General features: G+C 41.5%; 1 protein-coding gene across 8 annotated transcripts in view; it reads left to right on the top strand.

Annotated features, from left to right (window-relative positions):
• The window catches only part of DUSP16 (dual specificity phosphatase 16), a 95,345-nt gene that overhangs the window by 38,690 nt on the left and 32,152 nt on the right, over positions 1–24,503 (top strand). For 7 of the 8 annotated variants that reach the window (XM_023643141.2, XM_023643138.2, XM_070269918.1 and 4 more), the window contains 2 exons: positions 15,406–15,999; positions 16,976–17,114. In XM_023643141.2, the coding sequence (XP_023498909.1) occupies positions 15,772–15,999; positions 16,976–17,114 (367 nt within the window). In that variant the 5' untranslated portion in view covers positions 15,406–15,771. Of the gene's footprint in view, positions 1–4,543; positions 5,199–15,405; positions 16,000–16,975; positions 17,115–24,503 lie in introns of those variants that run through there. The other variant, XM_070269917.1, reaches the window with a different exon arrangement.

The following is a 24,503-nucleotide window of genomic DNA, read 5'->3' as shown; positions in this document are numbered from 1 at the left end:
TTGCACTCATACACAGGTGAACACTGAGCTCTATCTTATCTCCTCCCAACCTTTAAAAATCTTTTCTTGGTACCTCTACATCTAAAAAACAGTGAAGAAAGATTGCAAACCAGATTGCTTCAACCACAGACTGTTTCATTAAGCCAGATGGAGCTCTGTGCCCCAGCATATCCTTGTGGTCTTTTGTTGGGTGTCACGAGTGAATTGTTGTGCTCCTTTGTTATTTTTATTGGAAGTATAGAAACTGTGACGTTGAGAACTTGATCTGTTACCTGCTAATGTATTCAGAACCCCAGACGTCCAGCAAAGATTATAAAACACACACCTCAGAAATAGGTCAGATGAATTACAGTATTGTGTATGTCACCAAAGTTCTCCTTTGCTCCCTCTTAAACTCTGCTTTCCAAGTGCCCTGTCCTCTGTGACCATTCCTTGGGAGGAGGTAAAGAATCCACCTTTACCTGTTTGTAAGAAGTGCTGATGCCTGGGTACCACTCTCCAGATGCTGATTTATTAGTCTGAGTATATCAGGATATTTAAAAGTTCTCCAGGTGATTTTAATGTGCAGCCGGGGTTCAGAACTACTGCAGTGGCCCAAACGCCCCTCCATTAGTCCTTTTTTGAGTTATTCCCTTTTTAGTGAATGTTATAATTTACAAACTAGTATTCTTCTCCATACTTACTGCATTCCCACAGTGACCCAGTGAAGCAGACAAGCTTCTGCTTCCAGGGTTCCTTATTCTTCATGAGTGTTCTGGGAGGGCTGCTTGTCTCCTCATTTTGTTCCCTATTTCATACATGGCTATTTACCTGTAACTTCATGGCAGGCTGCGTTCTGCTGAGGCCTCATCTCGTCACAGCCACACACATCAAGTGTTAAAAGGGTGCATTACATCTTATCTTTTGAAATCTGTTGCTTTCTGTGCCTTTCAGGAGCCTATTAAAATTTACAAAGTGTTTGGTAAGCCCTGTAGGGGTGTGGGAAGCCCTATAAGGTTGTGTTCAATTCTATAAAAGCTCTAGTTTCTGTTCCACCACAGACGAATTTTGTCACTTTGGGCAAATACTTAACGTTTTGTAAAAGGAATATTATTAACCTGCTAGAGGCAGGCACTAGACTAAATGGAAACCCTGCTTCAGCTATGAGATTTGAGTTGTCGCTGCCTGACTTCCTATTCTTCCCGTTATTGGCAAGTCCCATTGCCATTATTTTCAATTCAAACACAGCTTTCGAACCTTAGTGTCCTTGAGGTGAGAGAGACCAAAAATCAGTAGGTCTTGACAACTGGTTGAATCTGAACATTGAGAGAACCAAACATGTCTTTAGGCCACTGTTTTTCAAACTTGCCTGTTCCTACGAACCTCCTGGGACACTTGTTAAAAATGCAAAATCACAGTTTCCACTCCAGACCCCAAGTATCAGTCTGCAGAGGTTGGGCCTGGGTGGTCATTTTTATCCTATTTTTTATCAAGTCCCTAAGTAATTCTTGTGGTTAGACAGACGTGGGAAGTTGCGCTATAGAAAATTGAGTATGGTAGGTGCTCAATAATGAACTCGTGTCTGTTCCACTGACTCACTGACTGCTCTTCCTGGAGTTAAGCAAAGGTCCACAACCCCAGAATTCAGAAGAACAAACACTATTTGCAAGAGAAAAAACTGAACTTTTACTGCATTGTACTTAGAGGGCCTTTTTAGTCTCTGATACCTCGTTCGCTGTGATGCTTAAATGTGTTGATAGCAAATGGTGATAGGTTTCTTTTGAACCTATTTGAGAATCTGTGCAGTGGGATCAAACAGTAGACCCTTGTGAACATTATTCTTAGGCTCTGTGCCGTGGACTACATTTTAGATGAGATGGTGAAATTAGATATTTTGGTGTTTACGTCATTAAGTTTCTTGTTAGACAATCCTGTGGTCTGCTTTATACTAAATTTCACTTGTGGCAAGCTTATTGTATTTGTAATGATTTTGCTTTTAATTCTAATTTTGAATATGTGGTCTTTTTGGAAAGCGAACATTGCCCTACTCTACATCGTATATACTTACATTGCTTTGTTTGGAATGCCTCATGCCTTGGAGCATGGTTGTCAGAGGGATATGTAATTACATTTTTAAAATCTCCTTAATGTTTGCACACTACTAAGTCACTGCTGGATGAATCCCATAATTCTGCATTAAAACTTACTTTGGTTAATGATTCATACAAAATAATTTTTATTTAGCAATGCAGAGAATAGGCTCTAGTATTTTGACTTCCAAATCTTCTTTCTTTCTTCCTCTGAACAGTATGTGGGTGACACGAGTTATAACTGATTGCAACTCTATATTAACTTTAGTGTTCTGTTGCGAAAGTTATATATATGTACATATGTATACATATATATGTGTGTGTGTGTGTTTCATATACATACTGAAAACTATATGGGAGAAAGTCACCATAATGCCAACATTCAGACTCTACCTCTGTTTACATTCTTCTTTACTGTATTTCAGTCTTTTAATACACCTGATTCTTCTGGTTTATAAACAATGACCTGACTAGTAAAACTTGAACCTGGACGTATTGCTCACTGTGCTGGATATCGGTTCATCTGAAGCAGGACAGGATAGGGTACTGAGGTATTTTCAGATTTTTTTACGGTGGAATGATTTAATAATGCAGCCTAAATAGCCATTTTCATGGGCACTTTCAGTCAAGAAGTCAGTTACTTAATAAGGGAGTACTCTGTGCCAGCACACTGCCTGGGGTTTAGACCATCACCAGTCTCTTGGATCTTTCCTTTCCTGTCAGATTTGATAGTCACCATTCTAGGCAGAGCCCATCCTTAGGCGTGGGTTATAACTGGTGAGTCTCCTCGCTTCCCTTTTCTCCTCGTTTCAATCCATAGAAAGTTAGCAGAGTGGGATTCCCCCGGTGGTGTTCTCACGTTGCGTCCTAAAGCTCACGGTGGCCTAGACGGCTTTAGACTTTCGGAATACTTCCCCAGCTGGCCCCGTCTATTCCACCAGCTTATTTTGTGACTCGCCGATACAATCTGTGCTCTAGCCAGGAAAATCTGCACACAACTTATCCCTCTGTCTTTGCTCGAGCGTTTTCTTCCTCTGGAATTTTCTTCCCTCTTCTCTCTGGCAGTTCACGCCCCTCTTTTCCTTCAAAACCCTAGGAAGCCTTCCCCTTTGATTTGCTGTGCATCTGCTAGCACGTTATCTTTTTATGTTTGTCCAAATGTCGTTTTTCAACTATTTACTCAACGAGTTAATATCAGGGACCTGCCGTCTATTCTCTTTTTCCCACAGTGCTCCATATTGGTTTAGAAACCTGTTAGTTTAACTTAAACCAGTACACTCATTGGTATGGTTACTCACTGGTGACCAAAAGCACTCATTGGTATTTTTCAGAGTGGGAAGTTGAGACTGATAGGAAGGTGTTCCCTGCTGTGTGTGTTGTGCCCAAACCCGACTGACATCACACCAGAATTTATAGAGGGAGCAAAGTACAGTCCCATCCAAAGATGACGGAATAACCTCTTTAAAAAGGAAAAAAACCCCAAATGGCAAATGGAAACACCATCCTCTCGAACTTTGATTTTAGAACAACTGTTTTGTGGTAAATCTCTTTTTTTTGGACTCATGAGTGTTTATTTTATTCTGTGGGCTACAATCCATTACTATTTATTTTGCTATTCAAATTGTGTGGGAGATCCTTTTTTTAAAAAATTCGCCAGTAGAGTTACTGAGAGCTGAGATAAGGGCCTGTAGTTATTTAGTTTTCCACTCTGCCTTTCCTTATTGCTCTTGGAAGGTGCTCTGGATGCATTTGTGCTCAGCTGAGAAGAGAGCTGGTGGCCGCCCCTCCCAGGCTGGTGGTGGTGGGGGCAGGGCCGCTGCTGGCACAGGTGTCGTTAGAACTCGCCAGTCAGACTCTTGATGAAGGCGACTTTGTCTACACCTGCAGAGCTTCTGCTGTAAGAATCTGAGCACTAGGTTATAAAATAATTCAGCTCTTGTTCGTTTTCTAAATAATCTGGTGTGAAAACGTTGAGAATTTGTGTCTTCCTCTGAGGTTTAGGTAGGGTTAAGCCTTCAGTATCTAGGTCATCAGGGCATTTGAGGGCTGATGAAAACGTAAGATACTGCATTAATCATCTCTACTCAGTCTTGTGCCCACGTGTGAAATACCAAACTGGAGAAATTTTACCTCTCTCCTCCAAAATAAAACTTTTTATTTTACAGTAATAAATAACCAAAGATTTTACAGGTTGATAAAACACCTGAATCCATGGATGACTGTGTCACAGTTATGATTACTCACTATAGTAGCACCACGTCAAGGGGCTCAGCAGTTCCCCCCAAAACAGAAAATGGATTAGTGATAAGGGCTTAAGCTCAGAAAGGAAGAGGCTTGGTTATAGTCATGGAGAGAGAGACTAAGATGAATATGAAGAGGAGAAGAGGAGAGAGGGAACTGGCAAAGCCTCTAAGAACAAACAAGGGCACGACACGGCAGTTAGATGACGTCATGGAGCCAAATTACAGGGAGAAGAGAGAAGGTGAAAAGGACAGAGTGGAAAAAGGAACTGTGGGATGAGGACAGGGAATGCTCTGACTCCCGTCTCGGCTGCTCTGCCGCACTCTGTCTCCTTGCTGTCCTGTGGCGCTGTGGTTCTTCGGCCCGGGTCCTGGCCCTGTCACCCACTTTGCCCTGTGTTGCCGTTCCTGATATTGCCAACTCCCGGGGCCCAGAGGTCAAGTGTGAGGACAGATGCAGTGACTTAAATTAGCACAGCCAAGGAGCCCAGACTGAAAGTGATGCTGCTGCTGCCACCACCACGTCTTCCTCTGCCCCCGGGCCTCCCTGGCGTTCTTGATTCGTTCCCAGAGGGGGCTCCTGCGTACTATGGGCCGGCAGAGAAGGGGAAGTCATTATCTCAGCAAACCTCGGAAATCCCCCACCACAGAAGAAATTATCTGGAACAGTTGCCATGCTGTTTGTGGAGCCATTGCCCGGCAGTTACCCATTTTAATTTGTGTGTTGTAGGATATAAACTCTTGACTCAGCATGACTGCTCATGATCAAATCAGCCCTGGTCTTTGGTCCCTAGTACAGCACCTGAGATGCACTGACAGCGATGTCATCATGTTCTTAGTGAAATAATTCTTAAGACGGTCAGTGATCATGGGACTCCTCCTTTCACAGGTGAGGAAAAAAACAGGCTTGTGGTTGCCAAGTGACTCTTGTTATGACATTTTAGCATCTTCATAGAGGAGCTGAAATTAGGAACAAGGTCTCCTGAGTCCTGGTCCACAGTTTTTTTTAAAACAATACAACATCAGGGGCTGGCCCCGTGGCCGAGCGGTTAAGTTCACGTGCTCCGCTGCAGGCGGCCCAGTGTTTCGTTGGTTCGAATCCTGGGCGCGGACATGACACTGCTCATCAAACCACGCTGAGGCAGCGTCCCACATGCCACAACTAGAAGGACCCACAACAAAGAATATACAACTATGTACCAGGGGGCTTTGGGGAGAAAAAGGAAAAAAGAAAATCTTTAAAAACAAAAAACAAAAAACAAAAAACAATACAACATCAAACCTCCCTTGTTTCTAAGTTCCTAAGATGAGTTTTGGCACCAGGGAGCAAAGAAACTGAGCCGGCCTAGGATGGAGGTGATTGGCACAGAGAGACAGAAAGAAGCCTGTGGTGGAGTCTTTTGTGATTGCCGAGTTTTGTAGCTCCTGCTTTTACTGTTAGTGGAGCTGAGCAAGGGGCCCGCAGCTACCCCTGGGCCTGGCTGGTGTCCCGTTTTTGAGGCCCCAGAGTTATTTTTAGCCTCGGGCCTTGGAAGCAGGTGTGGTCCAGGCTTGAAGGCCATGCCTGGAATGTGTTCAAGTCTTGTTGTGCGTGTCTGTTTAGGAGCTGAGAATAGTGATGAGGCTGCTGTATATACTTTGTTAAAAGAGTTTGTGCTTCTCCAGTGAGAGGAATGAATGTCATACTGTGTTTCATTTGCGATGATTTAGCAAGTTTATTTTGGAAACTATAAATTGAAATACATTTTAAGAGTATTAGGGAATATATTAATTCTAAAAAGAAAACTAGCTATAAATTTTTTGTATACAGAAGAAACCTTTTCATTAAAAGAGTCGTACCCTAACTGACCTATTTTAAAAGTCCAGGTTGATAGTCACAAGTGTGTGATTTAAATTTATTTTTTCTCATTTTTTTTCCCTCCCTCTCAAACATTATTGTTATTGAAAATAATTCTTTTTAAGTCCTTTTGTGAAGCAGAAATTCATCTTTTACCTGGGGAGGGGTAAACATCAATTTCCCTATATTGTCTTTGCCCGTCTTCTGACCTCACCTGAACCCACACTTTCTTGACAGTCCTGATGAGAGGAGTGCGGGCAGGACTCCTGCAGCCATAGTACCCACCTCTGAGTGTATGTCATGCCCTCTTTCTCATATTTTTTCTTGTATTTTCCAAGATTACGGAAAAGAATATAATAAATAGTTACCTTTAATTACCCAAGTGAAACTGTTATGACATTTTAATATATCTGTCCTAAATGTTTGTATGTATGTGGGAGTTTGAGGTCCTACTTTACCTACTGTTCTGTAACTTGATTTTATTCTCTTAATATATCATGACCATCTTTCACTGTCAAGAAGTCCTCTTTTACCACCATCATTTTCAAGTGTTGCATGATGCTGTATTGCAGAATTCATCATAATTTATAAGTTACTTAGCCAGTCCCCCTCTGTTGCACATTTAGGATTTTTCCAATATTTTTCACATGTTTTCACTGAAACGTGAAGTAGTTTCTTGTAAGTCACTTTGAAAAGAGCCTTATAAACCATTTTGAAATTATCTTCAAGAGAATTTAGTTTGGCATTCTAGTTTTGCTTATTTTACTATTAAGAGATTTAGCATAGATAAAATTCTGGAATACTGCTGTTACAAACTTGGGCTCAAGTGGGGGTGGTGGGAGGTTTGATGTTGATGATTTCTAATTGTTTTCCATTACTTGTTCCTAGAGCCTTCTGATCTTTGGAAAAATTAAATTATATCCTCTCTCCCATTAGACTGTGTTCCAAATTGTCCAGATGTTTACCCTAGTTATAACATCTTTTGTAGTTTAGCTCTTTGTCAGCAAAGTATACTTTATCTTTCATGTAGTAGAATTTTGTTGTTTTGGGGGTGGAGTGAACTAAAGGTGGTGTGTGGATAAAGATTATAAACCCGTGTTAGTATTACCAACCCCTCGAATATAGTAATCTAACTTGTAGAGTCCTTGTGGTAAGTGTTTCATACATCTTCTGGCAAGGAGAGCTCCTTGAAAGCATTTTTCTTTATTTTAGTGTAAATATCCTTTAGACTTCTTCCTTGTTGTATGTATCTGTTCGAGCATACATCTCATTTAACATGTCTTTGATATTTTACTACATTCTCTGCTATAAAGCCAAGATCCTCTTGTTAGGTACAACACATTTGTGGAAATGGCAGAATTGTATTAAATTAACATTGATAGTAATCTTTCTTACTACAGTATTTCTTTTCATTTCTTTGCCAAGTAATGCACTAATATAGGAACCATAGCTTCTCCTTTTCTAGTTTTAAGAAAGAAACTATATTAAACTTTGTTGTATATGTATATTTTTCACACTGAAGTTGAAAGTTCAAGTGCCTGGAAATGCTTTATTTCCAATAGATAAAAGCATAGTTCTGAAGAAAGACTGAACACCTGCCACATATTTTATTGGCATTCGCCCAATTTGGTATTACCTTGGCTGGGACGTGCATTGACCTCAAACCTTTGACGTGGGCAGAGAGCCGCAGTCTCTAGGTATCCACATAGCGCTCTCTCACCTCCTGCAGGATCTCTACTAAACATCAGAGGAAGGCCTTCTCTGACTACTCTCTAAAAATTTTAACTACCCACCCCGACTCTCCTTCTTCCTCCCCTGCTTTATTTTCTCTCTATGGCACATCACCACCTATATACAGTGTATATGTTTTTGTTGTTGCTGTTATTATGCATCACCCATCACTAAATTAGAAACTCCAGGGGGACAGGAACTTGGGCCTAGTTCATTCTTGCTGCATTTCCACAGCAGTGCCTGGAACTTACTAGGGGCCCCATAGCTGTTAGTTGACTGTAAAGTTACGCTAGGCCTGACAGATGCTCAAGAAAACCAGGATGTACAAACCTGACCTCTGTCCAGTTTGTTCTCAATCTCTCCTCTCCTGCCTCCAGCCCGGCTTTATTGCAAATATCCTTCCAATACGTTTTCTCCTCAACTCTCAGATTAAACCAACCCCTGGCCACATTTTCTCTCACCCAGCGACTCCACCCAGAGCTTCTTCCATTCCCGTTCCCTCAAGACCACCTCATATCCAGGCTCCTCTTCTGTAGAGTCATTGGTTTTCAGGCTGGGTGCCAGGAGGAAGCATTAAATTTAGAGGGGTAAGTGAGGGAGCCTTGAGGGCAAGGAGTGTGTCTAGAATTGATACATGGTGTGGTGGAAGGAAAGAGGAGGTGGGGAGGGAAAGAAGAGTCAGGTGGATGGGGAAGGGCAGCTGGTGAAACAGGTGAGCATCAGCAGGAGGCAGGGCTGAGAAGGGAGGACCGTGGCTCCGGTTGAGCCAGTACTGGCCATGCAGTGCTCCTCCTTAGGAGGAGCTTGAAGAAGGCTTCTCTGAGAGCTGGACTCTGCCTGGCTGCTCTGTGCCTGAAGCAAAGACATTGTATTCAGTCTTTGAAGGATGGCTGCTCTTCTAGCCTTTGTCTCTGGCTCCTTGAGATGTGTGTGAGCAGCCTCAGCCTCTGATAGGAGTGGCCTCTTTCAGCAGTGCTGTAAACTGGTGACAGTGGCTGGATTTTACGGTGCTAACAAGTGTTGTCTCCGTGTCCAGGATTATCTGACATGCTTCCTGCGGTCTGTACCGTTATTGCCACCACTTGTCAGAATGTGTCCTCTATTTTGGGGTAAGAAAATATGGTCGACATTAATAGGCAATGAAAAAACACATTAAGCTCAGATAGCTTTCTTGGCTTTGGTGAGAGTGGCTTTTGGGTTTTTTAAAATTGAATATTTTTTACCAAATATCAGGCCTCAGAATTTCTGTCAGGGTTAACCCACAGCATATGAGGCAGAATTGCTTTAATCAATGTAGAATCAAGATGGTCAAAGTCTTAAGATGTTTTAGCTTGCTTCCAGACGTCGTAGCCTGCTTTTTTCCCTTTTGATTTGTTCACTTTTTCTGTTACTGAGAGGCTATGTTGAAGGCTCTGCTGAAAGGCTGTTTGGTGTATCTTGTTGCCTACTTCTTTACTTTTATTGGAGGAAAAAAGTTTAAGACTGGCTTGTTGTTTAATAAAACTAAACTTCTCACCTGATTATGTCCTTTCCATAAATTCTCTGAGAATCTGAACTTGAGCTCAAACCCAACCAAATAAGGCTCAGTTGCTCTCCTCACTGAACAGGACTTCTAAGTGCCCCACAGCCATAAGATCCTTTTCTTTCTCCTGAGATGTTCTTTGTAAAAGAAGTGTTTAAAGTGGAAACACGCCTGTGAGGGTGGCCCCTGCCTCCTCATGGATTCTGCTTTTCAGACCAGTGGGCCTGCTCATGGAGCCTGTGCCTGACCCTGCCTGCTCTAGGCCTCGATGTGGGCCTCAGGAGGGGTGTTTGGGGGCAGCAGTGCCTGGTGACAGAGAACTATTGTGTTGGCAGAAAATAACCCATGGGAAGACGGGGAAAACTGTGTGTGGGAGAGGTTCTCACCTTGTTTCTGGTGGGGTATACCCAGTGTCAGGATGACTGACCCGGAAGCCAGGATCGTGTCTGGAAAGTTGAATCACACCTCATCTGGGAAGGGGAGGGAGAAGCTTAAAAGAATCATTTAAAAATGACCTTAATCTTTAAAAAATTTTCTGGTTGGGCACTAGCTTTAAAGGCTACAGGTCCTGAAGAAAATCAAAATAAAACATTTTTCCTTTTAGCTAATTTCTCTAATGGCAAATATTGGTTTATACAGTTGGACTTTGTATCGTTCTTCCAATTCAAACAGGTTCCCCTTGTGCACCTTATCGTTAAAATAGTCCTAGACTTACGGCTCTTTGACGTAACTCATTCGGTAGTGTACTTTACTCTGTTGATGGTCTTGCAAAGTTGGCTGTAGAGTGAATTTCAATAAATAAAACTCCACTGATTTCTATTGTAAAGTTGTAGATACATTTCCATAGGTAAGCAAATGGAAACTAAAATGATATTCTACAAAAAAACTTTAAAAATTCTATATTAAAGGGGAAGGTTCTTGTACAACTTATGTGAATATTAAATATTACAAAATATAAAACGTAAATTAATTTCTGACATGTAAAGTATACCAAAATTGGCATTTTTTTAGGGAATTTGCCTATTTTGTTCCCTGATCTGTGTAGTCATTTTGTTATACTAAAATGTTGTCTCAGCCTATCTCTTTCCCTTCGTAAATCAAGTCTTTTAAAACCTTTATTTCTGAAAGTGAGACACTTCGCAAATATTTATTTAGTGGCCCCAGTTAAAGTTACTAGTCTTCATTATGATAAATACTGGTTATTGACTTTTTTTTTGAGAAATAGCATACTTTGTTGTATGTATTTCGAAGGGTTGTCTAGTCGTCTTCTGAAGGGCCTGCTCCCTCCCAGATTGCTCCATGGTGAACTGGGACACGCCATCAGTCTCCTCCTCAGAAGAAAGTCTCTCCACTGCCCTGGCCACCGGCCCATCTCCTGGGCTGTGGGGTGGGCCAGGGACCCCCTAGCATCTTCCCAAGAGGGCTGCACAGCTGGAAGGCCATGAGGGCCTGGCTCAGCATCAGCAGCAGAGTGACACGGTGGCCGTCGCCGCCGCCAGCAAGTCCTTCGGTGTCTTGCAGGAGGCTTCAATCCATGACACTGGTGGCTCCTTGACCTTCAGCGGCCCAACAGTCATCATATAGGTGTCTCCTTCCCCCAGGAACTCAGGATGCTGCCCTCTCTTTGAGTAGGAACAGCCAAAGTCACAGCGGGGTACCCTTTAGAAGATGATTCCATCCTTCCGTGAGTGTGCACCGTCACATTTAAGTCAGAGTAGTTACAGAGGACACTCCCCCAATAGGATGTTGTGAAACAACTTGCTACCCTTCAAGCACACTGTTAGAGATTCCTCTTCAGCTCTCAGATCCTCAGGCAAACAGCTGATTGAATAGGTGTAATGCTAGGGGAAAGGAGGAGTTGTCTTTTAAGGTTAAGTACTACCTGTTTTATTTAGCTTTCCAGAAGTGCATGTATGAAAGACCCATACATATATAGATTGTATCACATTCTAATTAAATACAGAAAAAAAATCAAATTGGGGGTATTTTAAGTGAAAGAAAAAGCAAATGCACAACAGTGTATATACTGTATAACCAGTTGAACAAAGAAGGAAAAGGAGAAGAATATATAGTTGTATTTTATTCTGTATTCATTAAAAAAAAAAATCTTTGGAAGAAATCAGAAGAAACTATCAACAGTGATTAGCAGTTGCGAGGGTCAGGCAGCACTACTGGGCAGTTGGAGGACGAAGGATGGAGAAGGATTTTCAATGTGTTCATTGTTTTCATTTAAATATATTTGTTGGAGTTGCAATATCATAGCAATTTTTAACAGCTTTATTAAAGTATAATGGACACACAATAAACCGTACATACTCATAGTATATATACATTTTTATATTTTTTATTTTTATGAGCCATGTGATATATTGCTTGTTAAAAATGGAAGGAAAGAAATTAATTAAAACTTTAAAAATTGGCAAAGTAAATAGATAAATAGCAAAGCCAGCCTCTCCTGGGTTTTGTTATAGGCACTTGAACCCCTGTGGTTCAAAGAATTTTTATTCCTTTTGACTTCCTGTAGAAATTTTGGGTAAGAGTAGCTTGGTGGTTTTGCTAACCATAAAATACTCTCTTCTCATCTTTTCAATCTTATCTGATGTAAAAGTTTTTTAAAACAAAACTGTCACAGACATGTCCCTCATCTCAGGGTATTGACATTCTTCAGAAGAACAGTAAATGCAGGGAAATTTCTAGATTAGAGTTGTAGTCTGAGTGAGGACTTAACCAAAATCCTCTAGCTGTAAAAGAAAAAGGTTTAAGGCTATTGTTACCCCACCCTCCACACCCCCTTGGCAGGGCTCTGCCTCTCACATAGTCGATTGAGGATTACAGAAAATCAGACCTTGGGCATGAAGATAAGAGCAGGGCTCCAGCTGGCCCTGCAGCATGAAAATGTCACTTTATCCTCAGTTCGCGTCCACTTTTTGTTTCAGTTACATCCGTACATTAGGGGCACTTGGACCAGACCTTTTCTTGGACGGGGAAGGGTCTTTTTGTGTCTGGAACTATGACTCTGGTGCTCTGGGTGAGAATGACCATTTCTGCCCAGTAGGACTGTTGGCCGTAGCCTGTCTTTGGTTTCAGTGATTTGGGCTTAGGAGAGTTGGCTGAAGGGAAGCAAAGATGAGAACTTTCTAATGCAACTTTTGCATGTTTGCTGTCTTCTCCCTCCCTTTGTCCCGCGATCTGCTAACCCAGATAACTGCTTTGTCCCATCCGGATTTTATCATTGAGAGGAGCCAATCAGACTCGGAGATTCAGTGCCATTGTTGGAATCAGCTTGCTCTTGTTCTCGGATTTCCACTTTCTGTGCCACCTGGGCACCCTCATGGACAAGTCACGTCATTCTCTCTCAGTCCACTTTCGTTATGGGAAGAGATACTTAGGGGAAACAGGGTGACCCAGTATCAGGAGCTCTCGTTGGGGAATCAGACGGTCTGAGCACAGGACTTTACATTTCTGTGAGCTGTGTCACCGAGCAGTCAGGACTTGAGTCACTGCTATATCCTTGGTAGGTGCTTTGCAAAAATGTATTGTCGATTGACTAGGACCAATTCTCTGCTCTAGTTTCTTCAGTTGCAGATAGAGATGACTTTTGTACTTCATTGCCATCAAGCTATACTAAAACAAATGCATTAATGTAATGAAGACAAGAAATGGACAAATAATGTGTTATGTGGAGCTGATTTGTAAAATGTGGGGGTGGATGAGATGATTTCTCAGGCGCCTTCTAATTCTGGGTGTGTCTGGCTCTGTGAGAAAGGGCGCAGCTTGGTTGAAGCTGGACTATAGGAGGATGGAACTGCTTCTGTTTTTATCTGCTGAGCGATGGCTTTTAGGTTCCAGATGGAAGGCAGCTGTGTTCACCACTGGCGTCTTTAGAGCATTTTTCTTCCTTTCTCTGTTTGATGAGTAGGTGCTTATTTACTTACTCACTTTAGATAACTTAAATAATTTTGTCCTCAAAACAAACTTTGTGAGGAGACAAGGCCAATATTTTATAGATGAGGTCTACATATTATAGATGAGGAAAGTGTGGTTCAGAGAGGTTATGTGATCTGTCCAAAGTTACATAACAGGCCAATGACGAGGCCACTTCTCTTTATGTCCTGCTCTCTCTTCTCCATGCTTGAGTTTCTAACTTGTAAGTCTGAAATTGGGAAGTAGGACCCAGAGATATTTGAGGGTTCTACCATCCTGCTCTGAAATCAGTTAATTATTTGTTTATTCAGTATCTTAAGGCGCTTTTGGAACAAGGAGGATTTTACTTACTTGTAACAGTGTAAACTGAGTATCTTATGTGCAGAGCACTGTGAAGGTAAGAAATATATACAAAACCTCTGCCATCAAATAGTTTATCCTCCAGAAGTTGGAGGCCAACAGTAGACAGCTAGTTTTATGTTGTAGAGGATTTCATATAAGCAACAATGGACCAGGGGAGATAGGAATCAGAGAATATCGAAGGCCAGGGTGAGGTCCAAGCTATGGGCACCAAACTCTGACTAGTGTTAATTAGGAGATGGTGAAGTATAGGAATTTGGCAAGACTAGGGAAGCATTGGATCCAGTGTAAAGGGCTCTGTATGTTTAGGTTGTTGACCTAGAGTCCTAGTTTAAGGTGCGAGATTTTCCAAGGCTGGGAGTCAGTGATTCTCTTAAGAATGGGGGGGGTGGGGCGGGGGTGTGGGTGGAGCTGGCCCAGTGGCGCAGCGGTTAAGTTCGCACGTTCCACTTCTCGGCGGCCCGGGGTTCGTCAGTTCGGATCCTAGGTGCGGACATGGCACCACTTCGCACGCCATGCTGTGATAGGCGTCCCACATATAAAGTAGATGAAGATGGGCACGGATGTTAGCTCAGGGCCAGGCTTCCTCAGCAAAAAGAGGAGGACTGGCAGTAGTTAGCTCAGGGCTAATCTTCCTAAAAAAAAAAAATCATTAAAAAAATCATTAAGAATGAGCATAAGGGGTCAGCCTGGTGGTGTAGTGGTTAAGTTTGCAAGCTCTGCTTCAGTGGCCCAGGGTTTGTGGGTTCAGATCTTGGACACAGACCTACACACTGCTCATCAAGCCATGCTGTGGTGGTGTCCCACATTCAAAATAGAGAAAGATTGGCATAGATGTTACCTCAGTGACAAGCTTCCTCAAGCAAAAAGAGGAAGGTTGGCAACAGATGTTAGCTCAGGGCCAGTCTTCCACACCAAAAACAAACAAACAAACAAAAAAAACAAGACATAAGAAAGTGAGAGGTAAGCCTGTGGAGGGTCAAGGACTAGAGGGGATTGGCTGGCCAGGGTCACAGCTGTGAAACTGCCTTGGGTGGAACTGGGTACATCCCAGGCCCCAGCAGTTAGCTCAGCAGTTGGTATGACAAGCGTGTCAGCCATTTTTGTCCCTCCTCTTCCTTAGAAGGCAGCTGAAATTTATTGAACCTCTTGTTTTCCTGCCTCTCCTTGGGCTGCTATTGCGCCTTGGCAGCGGGAGGGGGCTGGGTGGGTGTGCATGCATGTGTGCACTCACATATGCACACACTCCTACCATCGTGGGAATACTCAAGCCATCAGAAAAGATTTTTTGTCCCTATAATATGGGATTGCTAACCGGGTCTAGGCTGTTGTTCTTTGTGCTGGTTTTCAAGAAATAAGCAAATAAAATGGAGGAAACCCATTTGGAATATAATGCTTCAAGTAGCTTTTTATAGCTCTTTTAATTTCATACTACAAGTCACTTAGTTCTGGGCCCCAGGTGATTATAATTCATAAATATGTCTTGTTTTCTCATCTTTGAGTTTTTATATTTTGAGTTAAAACTGAATTATCATGACTACATTTTTCTGAAACCATACCTATTTGTCCTTTTTGTTTGTTTGTTCCAAGAAAACAATGCATCAAGCGTGGAATTAGATTAATGGAGTAAATATTATGAATCATACACTCACTCTAATCTGATGCTCTTTCTTTCTTTGACCCCATGTTTTGTTTTCTGTCTGTCTTTCTCCCTTCGTGTAGGCTTTTCAGTTCAGTGTGAAGCTGTCGGAGCGAGGGAGCAAAGGTAAAGAATGATGTAATGAACTGGCCGCCCTAAAGCATCTTTTGTTGTGGCATGGTTATTCCAGTCATCTCTTTATGAATCAGATGTGAGGGGCTGCTTTGTGGAAGGAGTCCTTTGCAAGAGCACATCAGCGGGAAAGAGAAAGAGACATTCACTTGGAGGGCTCTTGCTGAAAATGGGTTTAACTCTCCTTTTGCCAGTCACCACCAGCCTGACCTCATACAGTTCTAGTACAATGGAGTGGCTGAGCCTTTGAGCACACCACCATTACATCATCGTGGCAAATTAAAGAGGGAGGTGGGAAAAGAGGACTTATTGTTGTCATGGCCCATGAGATGATTGGAACTCAAATTGTTACTGAGAGGTTGGTGGCTCTGCTGGAAAGTGGAACGGAAAAAGTGCTGCTAATTGATAGCCGGCCATTTGTGGAATACAATACATCCCACATTTTGGAAGCCATTAATATCAACTGCTCCAAGCTTATGAAGCGAAGGTTGCAACAGGACAAAGTGTTAATTACAGAGCTCATCCAGCATTCAGCGAAACACAAGGTAAAGGCTTTATTTTTTTCCTTTTTAAAATAAATGGACACACTGAAGGGGGAATAATTTTAAATGAAGCCTCATTTTTAAGGGGAGAAAGTAATTTGAGGAAGTTTTGGTTGCTTTTTAAACTTTGGTACCTTATGATACCTCAAAATAATTTACTAACCATATTGTCACCATTAAGAATATTTCTAAACTATACAGAAAGGTTGACTTGTTTTAGTTTGGTCAAGGGCTATATTTTCCTATTAATGTCTTGCTAAAATTGTTTTATTATTTTAAACAGTAATAAAAAGTTATAATTAATAAATTTTATTATTAGTAATTGTGTTAATATATATAGTATGTGTATTACTAATAATTAATACCTTATTTTGTATTATCTACAAATTTACTGAAAGGAAATCATTGTATTCAAGTGCCTTGAAAAAAGAGTAGAAACTAACTACATTAGAAGTGCTTTTATTTGTGGGAATGTAAGGTGAGGTTGGTTAAGACTTCAGGATATTGTCTTCAAGGAAATTTATCCTTAGGGTACCACACTGTCATCTTTGTGGTAGGTAAGACTGTTTGTTTTCTTCAGGAGTAAAAATGAGTTCGTGTTTTAATTTTACCAAACAACTGATTTCTTTGTTATTATGTAAAAATCATCTTTTAAATGTTTCTTTAGTTCAAGGGTCATTGTGTTTATTTTGCATATTATTTTGTTGTACATGTTTTACCCTTTTAGAGTGTGAAGGATTTAAAACCAAGGAGTTTTGAGCACATCTACACAGAAATAGCATCAAGTTTGCCTTTTAAAAGTTGATTTTTTACAAAATTTAAACCTTTTTTATGCTCGGTTTATCCAGTAAGTCACCCACATCTCATTTGTATTCAGATTATTAATTGAAAACGGGAAGCGGGTATTTGCTTCAGCACCAGTAGTCGATGGGATTATTTTCTTCGCCTGCCTTCCTAACTGCTCACATTTGCATTTTAGGTCGACATTGATTGCAGTCAGAAGGTCGTAGTTTACGATCAAAGCTCCCAAGATGTTGCCTCTCTGTCTTCAGACTGTTTTCTCACTGTGCTTCTGGGTAAACTGGAGAAGAGCTTCAGCTCAGTTCACCTGCTCGCAGGTGAGGCTCGCGGGAGAGTTGAAAGGACTCGGAACCTCGCTGAGTTCTGTGATTAAGCAGTGTTTCACAGCGAGCTCAAAGTACAGTAGGTCATCACAACCTTGAGGTTATTCTGTAAGATGAGTTATTTATAGCTTTTGGTTGATGTAACTCTTCTCCTCAGCTTGAATGCCATCATTCTTGCACATTGGTCAGTGTGTTTTGACTTGGCTCAAATGCCCCTTCAGTTGGTATTTACTAGCTGGAAGTGCCACATGGATCTGTGTGCCCATAGAAATAGCTCAGAGCCAGCTGCTTCTGCCCAGGAATCTTTCCATTCACCTGTGATAAGACACCAAATGTTCTGCATCTCAGCTCCTGCTGTTAGTTCCACCCCTTATGGCAAGAAGCAGACCAGCATTCCGATGTAAAGCTCTTATTCAACATTTATAGTTAAAGTGAACTCCAGCAGTCAGATCACCAGTCTTGCACGTTATGAACAATGAGATAGGGAGAGAATGTGTGTAGAATATTTCTTCTAATAATTAGGGGGAATATTTTAAAACTTATTTACATGTGTATTCTGGGTGGTTTTTTAATAAGTAAAAAAGTCTCAACTTGCAAATGCTAAGCAACCAGATGATTTTATAAAGTGCATGAGTAGGACTAAATATTTTATATCTGCCCTAAAGGAGGGCAGTGTGAGAGTTCCATCGATTGAATTCCAAAGCAAAGTGTTCATTCTTTGCTTCCCCTGTGTTGCAGACGTTACTAAAACCCTTTCACTCACACTGGTTCAGAGTGGGGAATATGGTTTGACGATGCACCGTAACCTTTAACACAAAGCTGCTGTGTCTGGCAGATTCTGCCACAGTGATAGGCATGAGTGCTTTTAAAAATTTGGCCTAAGAAAAACAAAATATTGATAGATATCACTTTCACACCTTTAATCTTTTGTTGCAAAGAGGGTACAGTGAACTTGATATATTGGCAATTGATTATTAGAAGTATAAACAATTCACTTTTAAGAGAATAGGGTTAAGGGGCTGGCCCCGTGACCGAGTGGTTAACAGCGCGCACTCCGCTGCAGGCGGCCCAGTGTTTCGTCGGTTCGAATCCTGGGCGCGGACATGGCACTGCTCATCAAACCACGCTGAGGCAGCATCCCACATGCCACAACTAGAAGGACCCACAGCGAAGAATATACAACTATGTACTGGGGGGCTTTGGGGAGAAAAAGGAAAAAAATAAAATCTTTAAAAAAAAGAGAGAGAATAGGGTTAATCAGTTGTTGGTGTGTTAACGCTTTTAAACTCCGCAGGTTTAAGTAAGATTTCCATGTCTCCAGTTCTCTCTCGTCAGCTTTGCTTCAGTTCTCAAAGAACAAGCGTATTTTCCTGTTTTTTTTTCACATCATCTATTGCCGCACCTTTTGTTTATGCTGTGATTCTGTCTGATCTCCCATTAGTATCCTTAAGTGAAGCCAGCTTGTCTTAGAATGTAGTTCTCAGAATTCTGTAATGAGAATTAAAATATTAGGGTCTGTCTCTTGTTGATGGGCACGTTCTTTTATTGGGAGTCTGTGTTCAATGTGACAGCTGTTATTAGAGTTCCGCTAAACCAGGTGGGTGAGTTTAGGAACTCGTTTCATGCTTCTTGTAGCCACTGTGAGGGACTAACCTTGGAATCCTCTTAATGAGACCAGGGTTTTTCTCGAGGACACACCCAGATGTGCTTCATGGCAAAGTGCTTATCCCACTTCGCTCTCGCTTGAGACAGTTTTCCCTCTGGAGGGCTCTGACTTCACAGCTTGGCCAAGCAGACACTCCCATGGAGGAGTGAGGTCATGCTGTGTTTCTAGCACAGGTGTTTTAGTTGCTGGAATGCCCTTTCTCCCCTTTTCCAAAGAGCACTCCTTTGTTACCTGGAAGGTTCTTATCAGCCATGTGTGGCTTTGGGAGGGGCATTCATTGGTCAGTAAGGAAGAAAAAGGACTCAGTGTGATCATCTTGATCCACCCTAGGGACACTTGGAATGACGCACTGAGTCAGAACACCCTGACATCCCTAGCTCATACAGGAAATGTTTCCTAGGCCTAAACGAAAGTCCGTTGAGGCAGCACCAAGAACCACATTGAAGGTATTGATAGCACCATATCGTCATCCACCCTCGAGAATCCTGTATTTGTTTTAGCTTAAGAGGTGGCTTCAGGGACTGAATTGCCTTGTTTGGGAGTTTCTCTTATGACACTGAAGAGAGGGTTCTGGATGGTTAAAAGCCTTCTCAGCCATCCGAAAGCCTCTGACCAGTTGGAAATTCCCTTGGTTAGTGAGTCTGTTCCTTGGAGAGACAGAAAAGTGGAGTAAGTGGAAGAGAGTGCTGGGGAAGTTATGGCCATCAACTTTTGGCAGCCTGTTTTTTGTCAAGGTTTAGCTGCTCAGAGGTCATTCCAGGGGTGAGGGATAGAAGGACATGTCGACAAATGTTTCTTAAATGTGCTGCAACAGTTAGAGACACTCATCAGCCTCATGTGGATGTGTGTGATAATAGAAAGACTAAGTGGTCTCTTGGAATAATTTCTCCATCAGTTGAGAGCTTTCAGCTACTTGGAGATTTTTCAGGAAAAAAACGTCAGATATGTGAGATGGTTTTTTGTGGTCAGTGTGTCTGGAAGTGAAGAATTGTGGCCCAGATTCCATTCACATTCTCAGGACTACCTTACCCAGAGAAAAATGACTTTGAAGAAGGGAAACGAGGACTTCTCCAAGGAACTGGACGAAGCATCTTAATGAGCTCTTTCCCTCAAGCAAGAGGAAACCCAGACTTACCTATAGGACCAGTTACATCGGCATAAAAACTGAAGGCTTCCTGAAGGAAGTGGGGATTGGATTAGGGGGAGCCATGCTGGAATGCACTGGGCTTAATTCTTAAGTGTGGAACAGCTCCTGCTTTGAGGGGGTGGCTAGCCCAGTAAGCCTTAAGAGGGGTTCTGTTAAACCACTTTGACAGCTGATTATCAGTGAGACCAGATTCCCAAGCTTTCTGATCCTGAAATTTAGAACCCAGTTCTGCAATGAGCTCTACCTCTATGGGCCACATCTGAGGGCCTCCACGGCCGGGAACCTTGACCCCTGCCTGCCGACTTTCCCTTTTTCTAAGTCCAGTCAGTATTCTAAACAAAATGATTAATATTTGACAACCATATACCATCCTGTCACAAGTCTTTCGTTATTATCTTAAGATGTTATTTAAACTTTATAGTGTCACTTTCTCATTCGTTAGCTTACCTCGTCTACTGGATTCTCTTTTCCAAGCTGAGGACTATGTCTTGTTCATCTTTGTGTTCCCCACAAGGCCTAGCACTTCTTAAGTTTTCAATAAATATTTGATATATATATTATCTTATATGTAGGCTTATACCATTTGTATTTCGTATGATTTATTAGTTTAGAATATAAGTGTATTAAACAGTGACAAAACTAACCTGAAAGTGTGTGAAAGCTTGAGATTGTTTTGAAATAAATGATTTGCAGTGTCTTTGCTCAGATAGAGCAAATGTGTAGCTGCTGTGGGAAGAGTATCTGATATGAAAATGTTTCCATCTGTTTAAGTAGATTTAAACATGCTTTTAAGATCTAATAAAAATGCTGCTGCAATTAAACAGTGCTAATTTTGTGTGATGCTTAACTACTGAACTTTGATAAGGAGCTAACAGCTCTAGAAACCTAGCTCCACTCATAGGAACATACGTCCTTGAATCCATGTGAATTAAGGATGGTTGAAATAGTTTATATTTTTACGTTTATATTTTTAAATGTAAATGTAAATTGATTATTCATTTAGCCATTAGTAAGTCTCTCAATAACCAAGCCAAACCAGACCATAGCATTGTTTCCCCCACAGAAGATTAAAGGGTTTTAATTATCAGTAGCAGCCTCATCCTAGCCAAAAAGAATGAATTTGGATCCCTTTGGAAAGTTCTCCGTCATCATTGATTGATAGGTAATAGCAAAACCATTTTTTCCAATTTGAAGTCAGTTATTGAGTAAGCACAGTTTAAAGATGCACATATGCTCCTGCAGCGGTCTTTAAAAACAAGACTTAAGATGGATGGAAACTAGATTTTTGGTGGTGAACATGATGCAATCTATATAGAAACTGAAATATAATGATGTACACCTGAAATTTACAGTGTTATAAACCAATGAGACCTCAAAACTTTTTACAAAAAGATTTTTAGGAAGAACACAAGACTTAAGAATTTAAATTAATGGAATGATGGAATGGGTGTGACATAAACATTTGTTTCACAAAAAGGACTTTATAACTGAGGATGCAATTGTGAGGATCGTATTAGATAACGCATGTGAAGTCTCTGTATCAATAGTCTTTTTTAAAAAAACTATTATCATTATGAGTTAGGAAACAAACAGTTCCCGACATTGACTTATTCATCAACTATTTTGGTCTCATTAACTTTCAGAAAACTAGTTCTTTTTAAAAAACAATCTTGTTTCTTGGCCTTCACTTTATTCATTATGTATTACTTTATTCTACTTGCCTTTGTCTATTATATTTCTAAGGTGCCTGTTGAAAATAAATATAGAAGAAAAAAGAAGAACTGCTGAATTTGGACCTTTATTTTGTGCTAACATAGAGGAAAGAGAATAAATGGGTTAATTTAGTAGAAATGAAGATCAACCTACAGATGAAAAATACTGTGCTATTATTTCCTTCTCTTTCTTCGCTATTGTAACTGAGTAAAAGCAGAAGGGACCCACAACAGTTTACTCGTTGTATCACACCCATTTCTGTCCTGTGATGAGGCACAGGTTAGAACGCTACAGCCGTAAATAGATCAGAGACTTCAGCCCTTTCATTTACAAATGAGGAAAATAACAGAGCCCTTGAAAGGCTCTCCCAAGCTCTCCCTGTTCTCGCTGTGCGCCCAGGCCCACAACCGCAATAATCCCAGAGTCTTCTGGAATTTCACCAGGAGGGCTGGACTGGGAATCCAGGGTACCCATTTCAGATCAGGCTTATCCCGAAAGGCTCTTTTTGTGGTAGCTCTTTCTCAGCCTCTTTGTGGATATTCTTACCTTGTGTCATATTCTTACCTCACATTTTATGGAAGAAGCAAAATAAAAATATACTGTACATAAAACATTGTAAAGCATTAAAGTATCTTAGCTGGGGGGGTCATCAAATAAAAGTCTGACTACTCTGTTCTGTGCTGAAGTATAGCTCTGAATAATGATAGGAGATGCCATTTATTAAGCAGTTTCTGTGTTATTTGATACAATGTTGTGTACAGCGTTCAAGGCTTTCATAAACATTTAGTCTCTGATCACAGGTAGGTCTTAGATTAGTGTTTGCTACGGTTAGAGGCCAAATACATATTTCTTTGTTTTGAGTTAGATTTGCTAGTGTAGTTAGAGCTGGGGGTGAATAAAAATGCATTTGACTCTTTCTAGAGTCAAGTTTTGTTTTTGATTTAACAGGGACCTGGATTCAGTCAACAGGTCTGTGTAATAAGCATATAACTTAACGGCGTCAGTTGTTGTCCTTCCTTATGGAGGTGTGGTAGAACCTGATCTCCCTGCTTACAGATTTAGCTGTATGTGCTATTGCTATCATCAGTTCTGTTCTCTAGTTTGGCATATCTTCTGTCCCTTGCCTAGAGAAGGGAAGTCTTCAGTCATTCCGTTTCAAACTCTGTAGTAGTTGGTGAAAGAGATTGAAATGAATGGGTTTCAGTAAAAGGACTGCAGTTATTCAGGAATTGGCTGTTCTTGTGTTTAAAAAGCTGCAGTGACTGAGAGCCACTGAAAACAGACTAAAAATAGGTACTATTTTGCCCGCTGGTTGCCATGTATTTGCTGGCTCTGCTGCTGAGCTCGGTTTGCATGAGGCTAACCAAATTGGATCATCTTTTCTACAATTGCTACCTGCCATGTAGTAAGCCAGTTTATGTCACTTCCCAGCTACCAGTGGCTAAGACGTAATGCCTGAGGCTGTGTCTTTTTAAAACATGGACTACTGACCAGACTAAAGATAGTTCCTTGGTTCCTTATCTTGATATTTTGCACAAGCCAAACAAAAGCACTTTAGACGACAACGGTGACATCAGTCTTCCTTTGCCCCAGTAGTGTCACCGGTATGCTTTGGAGGAACGCCAGGTCCAGGCCTTTTCGTTCAATCAGCCTCTCATTGTTTCATGGGCAGTTTTGTGGTTGCACCGTGGGCTGGGCTCTGGGGAAGAGGGTACTGGAAAAGCAAAAGTCTTGCCCCTGCCCTTGGGAACCCAGCGGTTAATTTGGGGAAACACGTTTAGAGCGAGTGAAACAGAGAAGCATGCGGTACGTGCTAAACTGCGTAATATGGTGGTGAGGGATGATTCGGTGTCTGCAGAAACTGGGGAAGAATTCCTTACAGCAATGGCATTTTAATCGAACCTTGAAAGATGAATAAGATTTTGGTGGGGAGGGTCCTTGGTATTCTAACTGAGGGGGGCGAAGCATGATTAAAAATGTCAGGAATGAACAAAGATTTTAGGGGGCAGTCAAGGGACCAGAGTAGATTTTTTGTGAAAGGGAGAAATGGGAATTGAGAGGAAAAGAAATCAAATTATGCAAGCCCATTACACCAAGAGGACAAATTCGTGCTTTGTTGTGGTGGGTACTGTGAGCCTGTCATCTCTCAGTCATCAGATCTTTCTTCGGATCTCTCAGGTCTGTCTGCTCTCCTCCTCTTCTGCTACCAACTGAGTCAAACCAACATCCTCCCTCCCTTGGATTGGCTCCAAGAGCCTCTGACTAGTGTTCTCATATCCTCTGTCTTGCCGTCTTCTAATCCATTACTCACACTATAGCAAAGTTATATTTTTATTTTATATTTTTAATGTAATCCAGATTATATCACTCCTCAGTTTAATACACATCAGTGCTCTTAGGATAAATTCCCAAAACCCTAGCCGACTTACAAGGCCCTGTGGTATCTGGTCCTGCTTACCCCTCGAACTTCATCTAACGCCACTTTAAGTCTTCAGTTTGTTTTTTGTTTCAGCTGTTTAGGCCTGATCTCAGTTGCTCTAAATCTCCAGCATCAATCTCTCTGGACCGGGACAGAGGCTCTCCTCTCCCCCTCGTTCACCTGGGTGTCTCCTGTTGGACTCACCGTAGTCGTCGAGCCTTCCTGAGCTACCAGGCAAAGTTGGTTTCCTCTGTTATACACACTCCTATGGCCACCTACCATAATGAGTTAGTTATTCATCTAATTATTTAATGTTTGTCCACTAAACTGTCAGTTCCAAAGAGGGCCTCTGTCTTGGTCACTGCTGTCCCTATTACCTAGCACTGTGTCCAGCTCACAGTAGGTCCTCATTCACTGTCTCTTTGAACTTATGTGTGA

Source organism: Equus caballus, chromosome 6, assembly GCF_041296265.1.
Source record: "Equus caballus isolate H_3958 breed thoroughbred chromosome 6, TB-T2T, whole genome shotgun sequence".
Lineage (NCBI taxonomy): Eukaryota > Metazoa > Chordata > Mammalia > Perissodactyla > Equidae > Equus > Equus caballus.
This window is presented reverse-complemented; position numbering and strand designations above follow the sequence as displayed.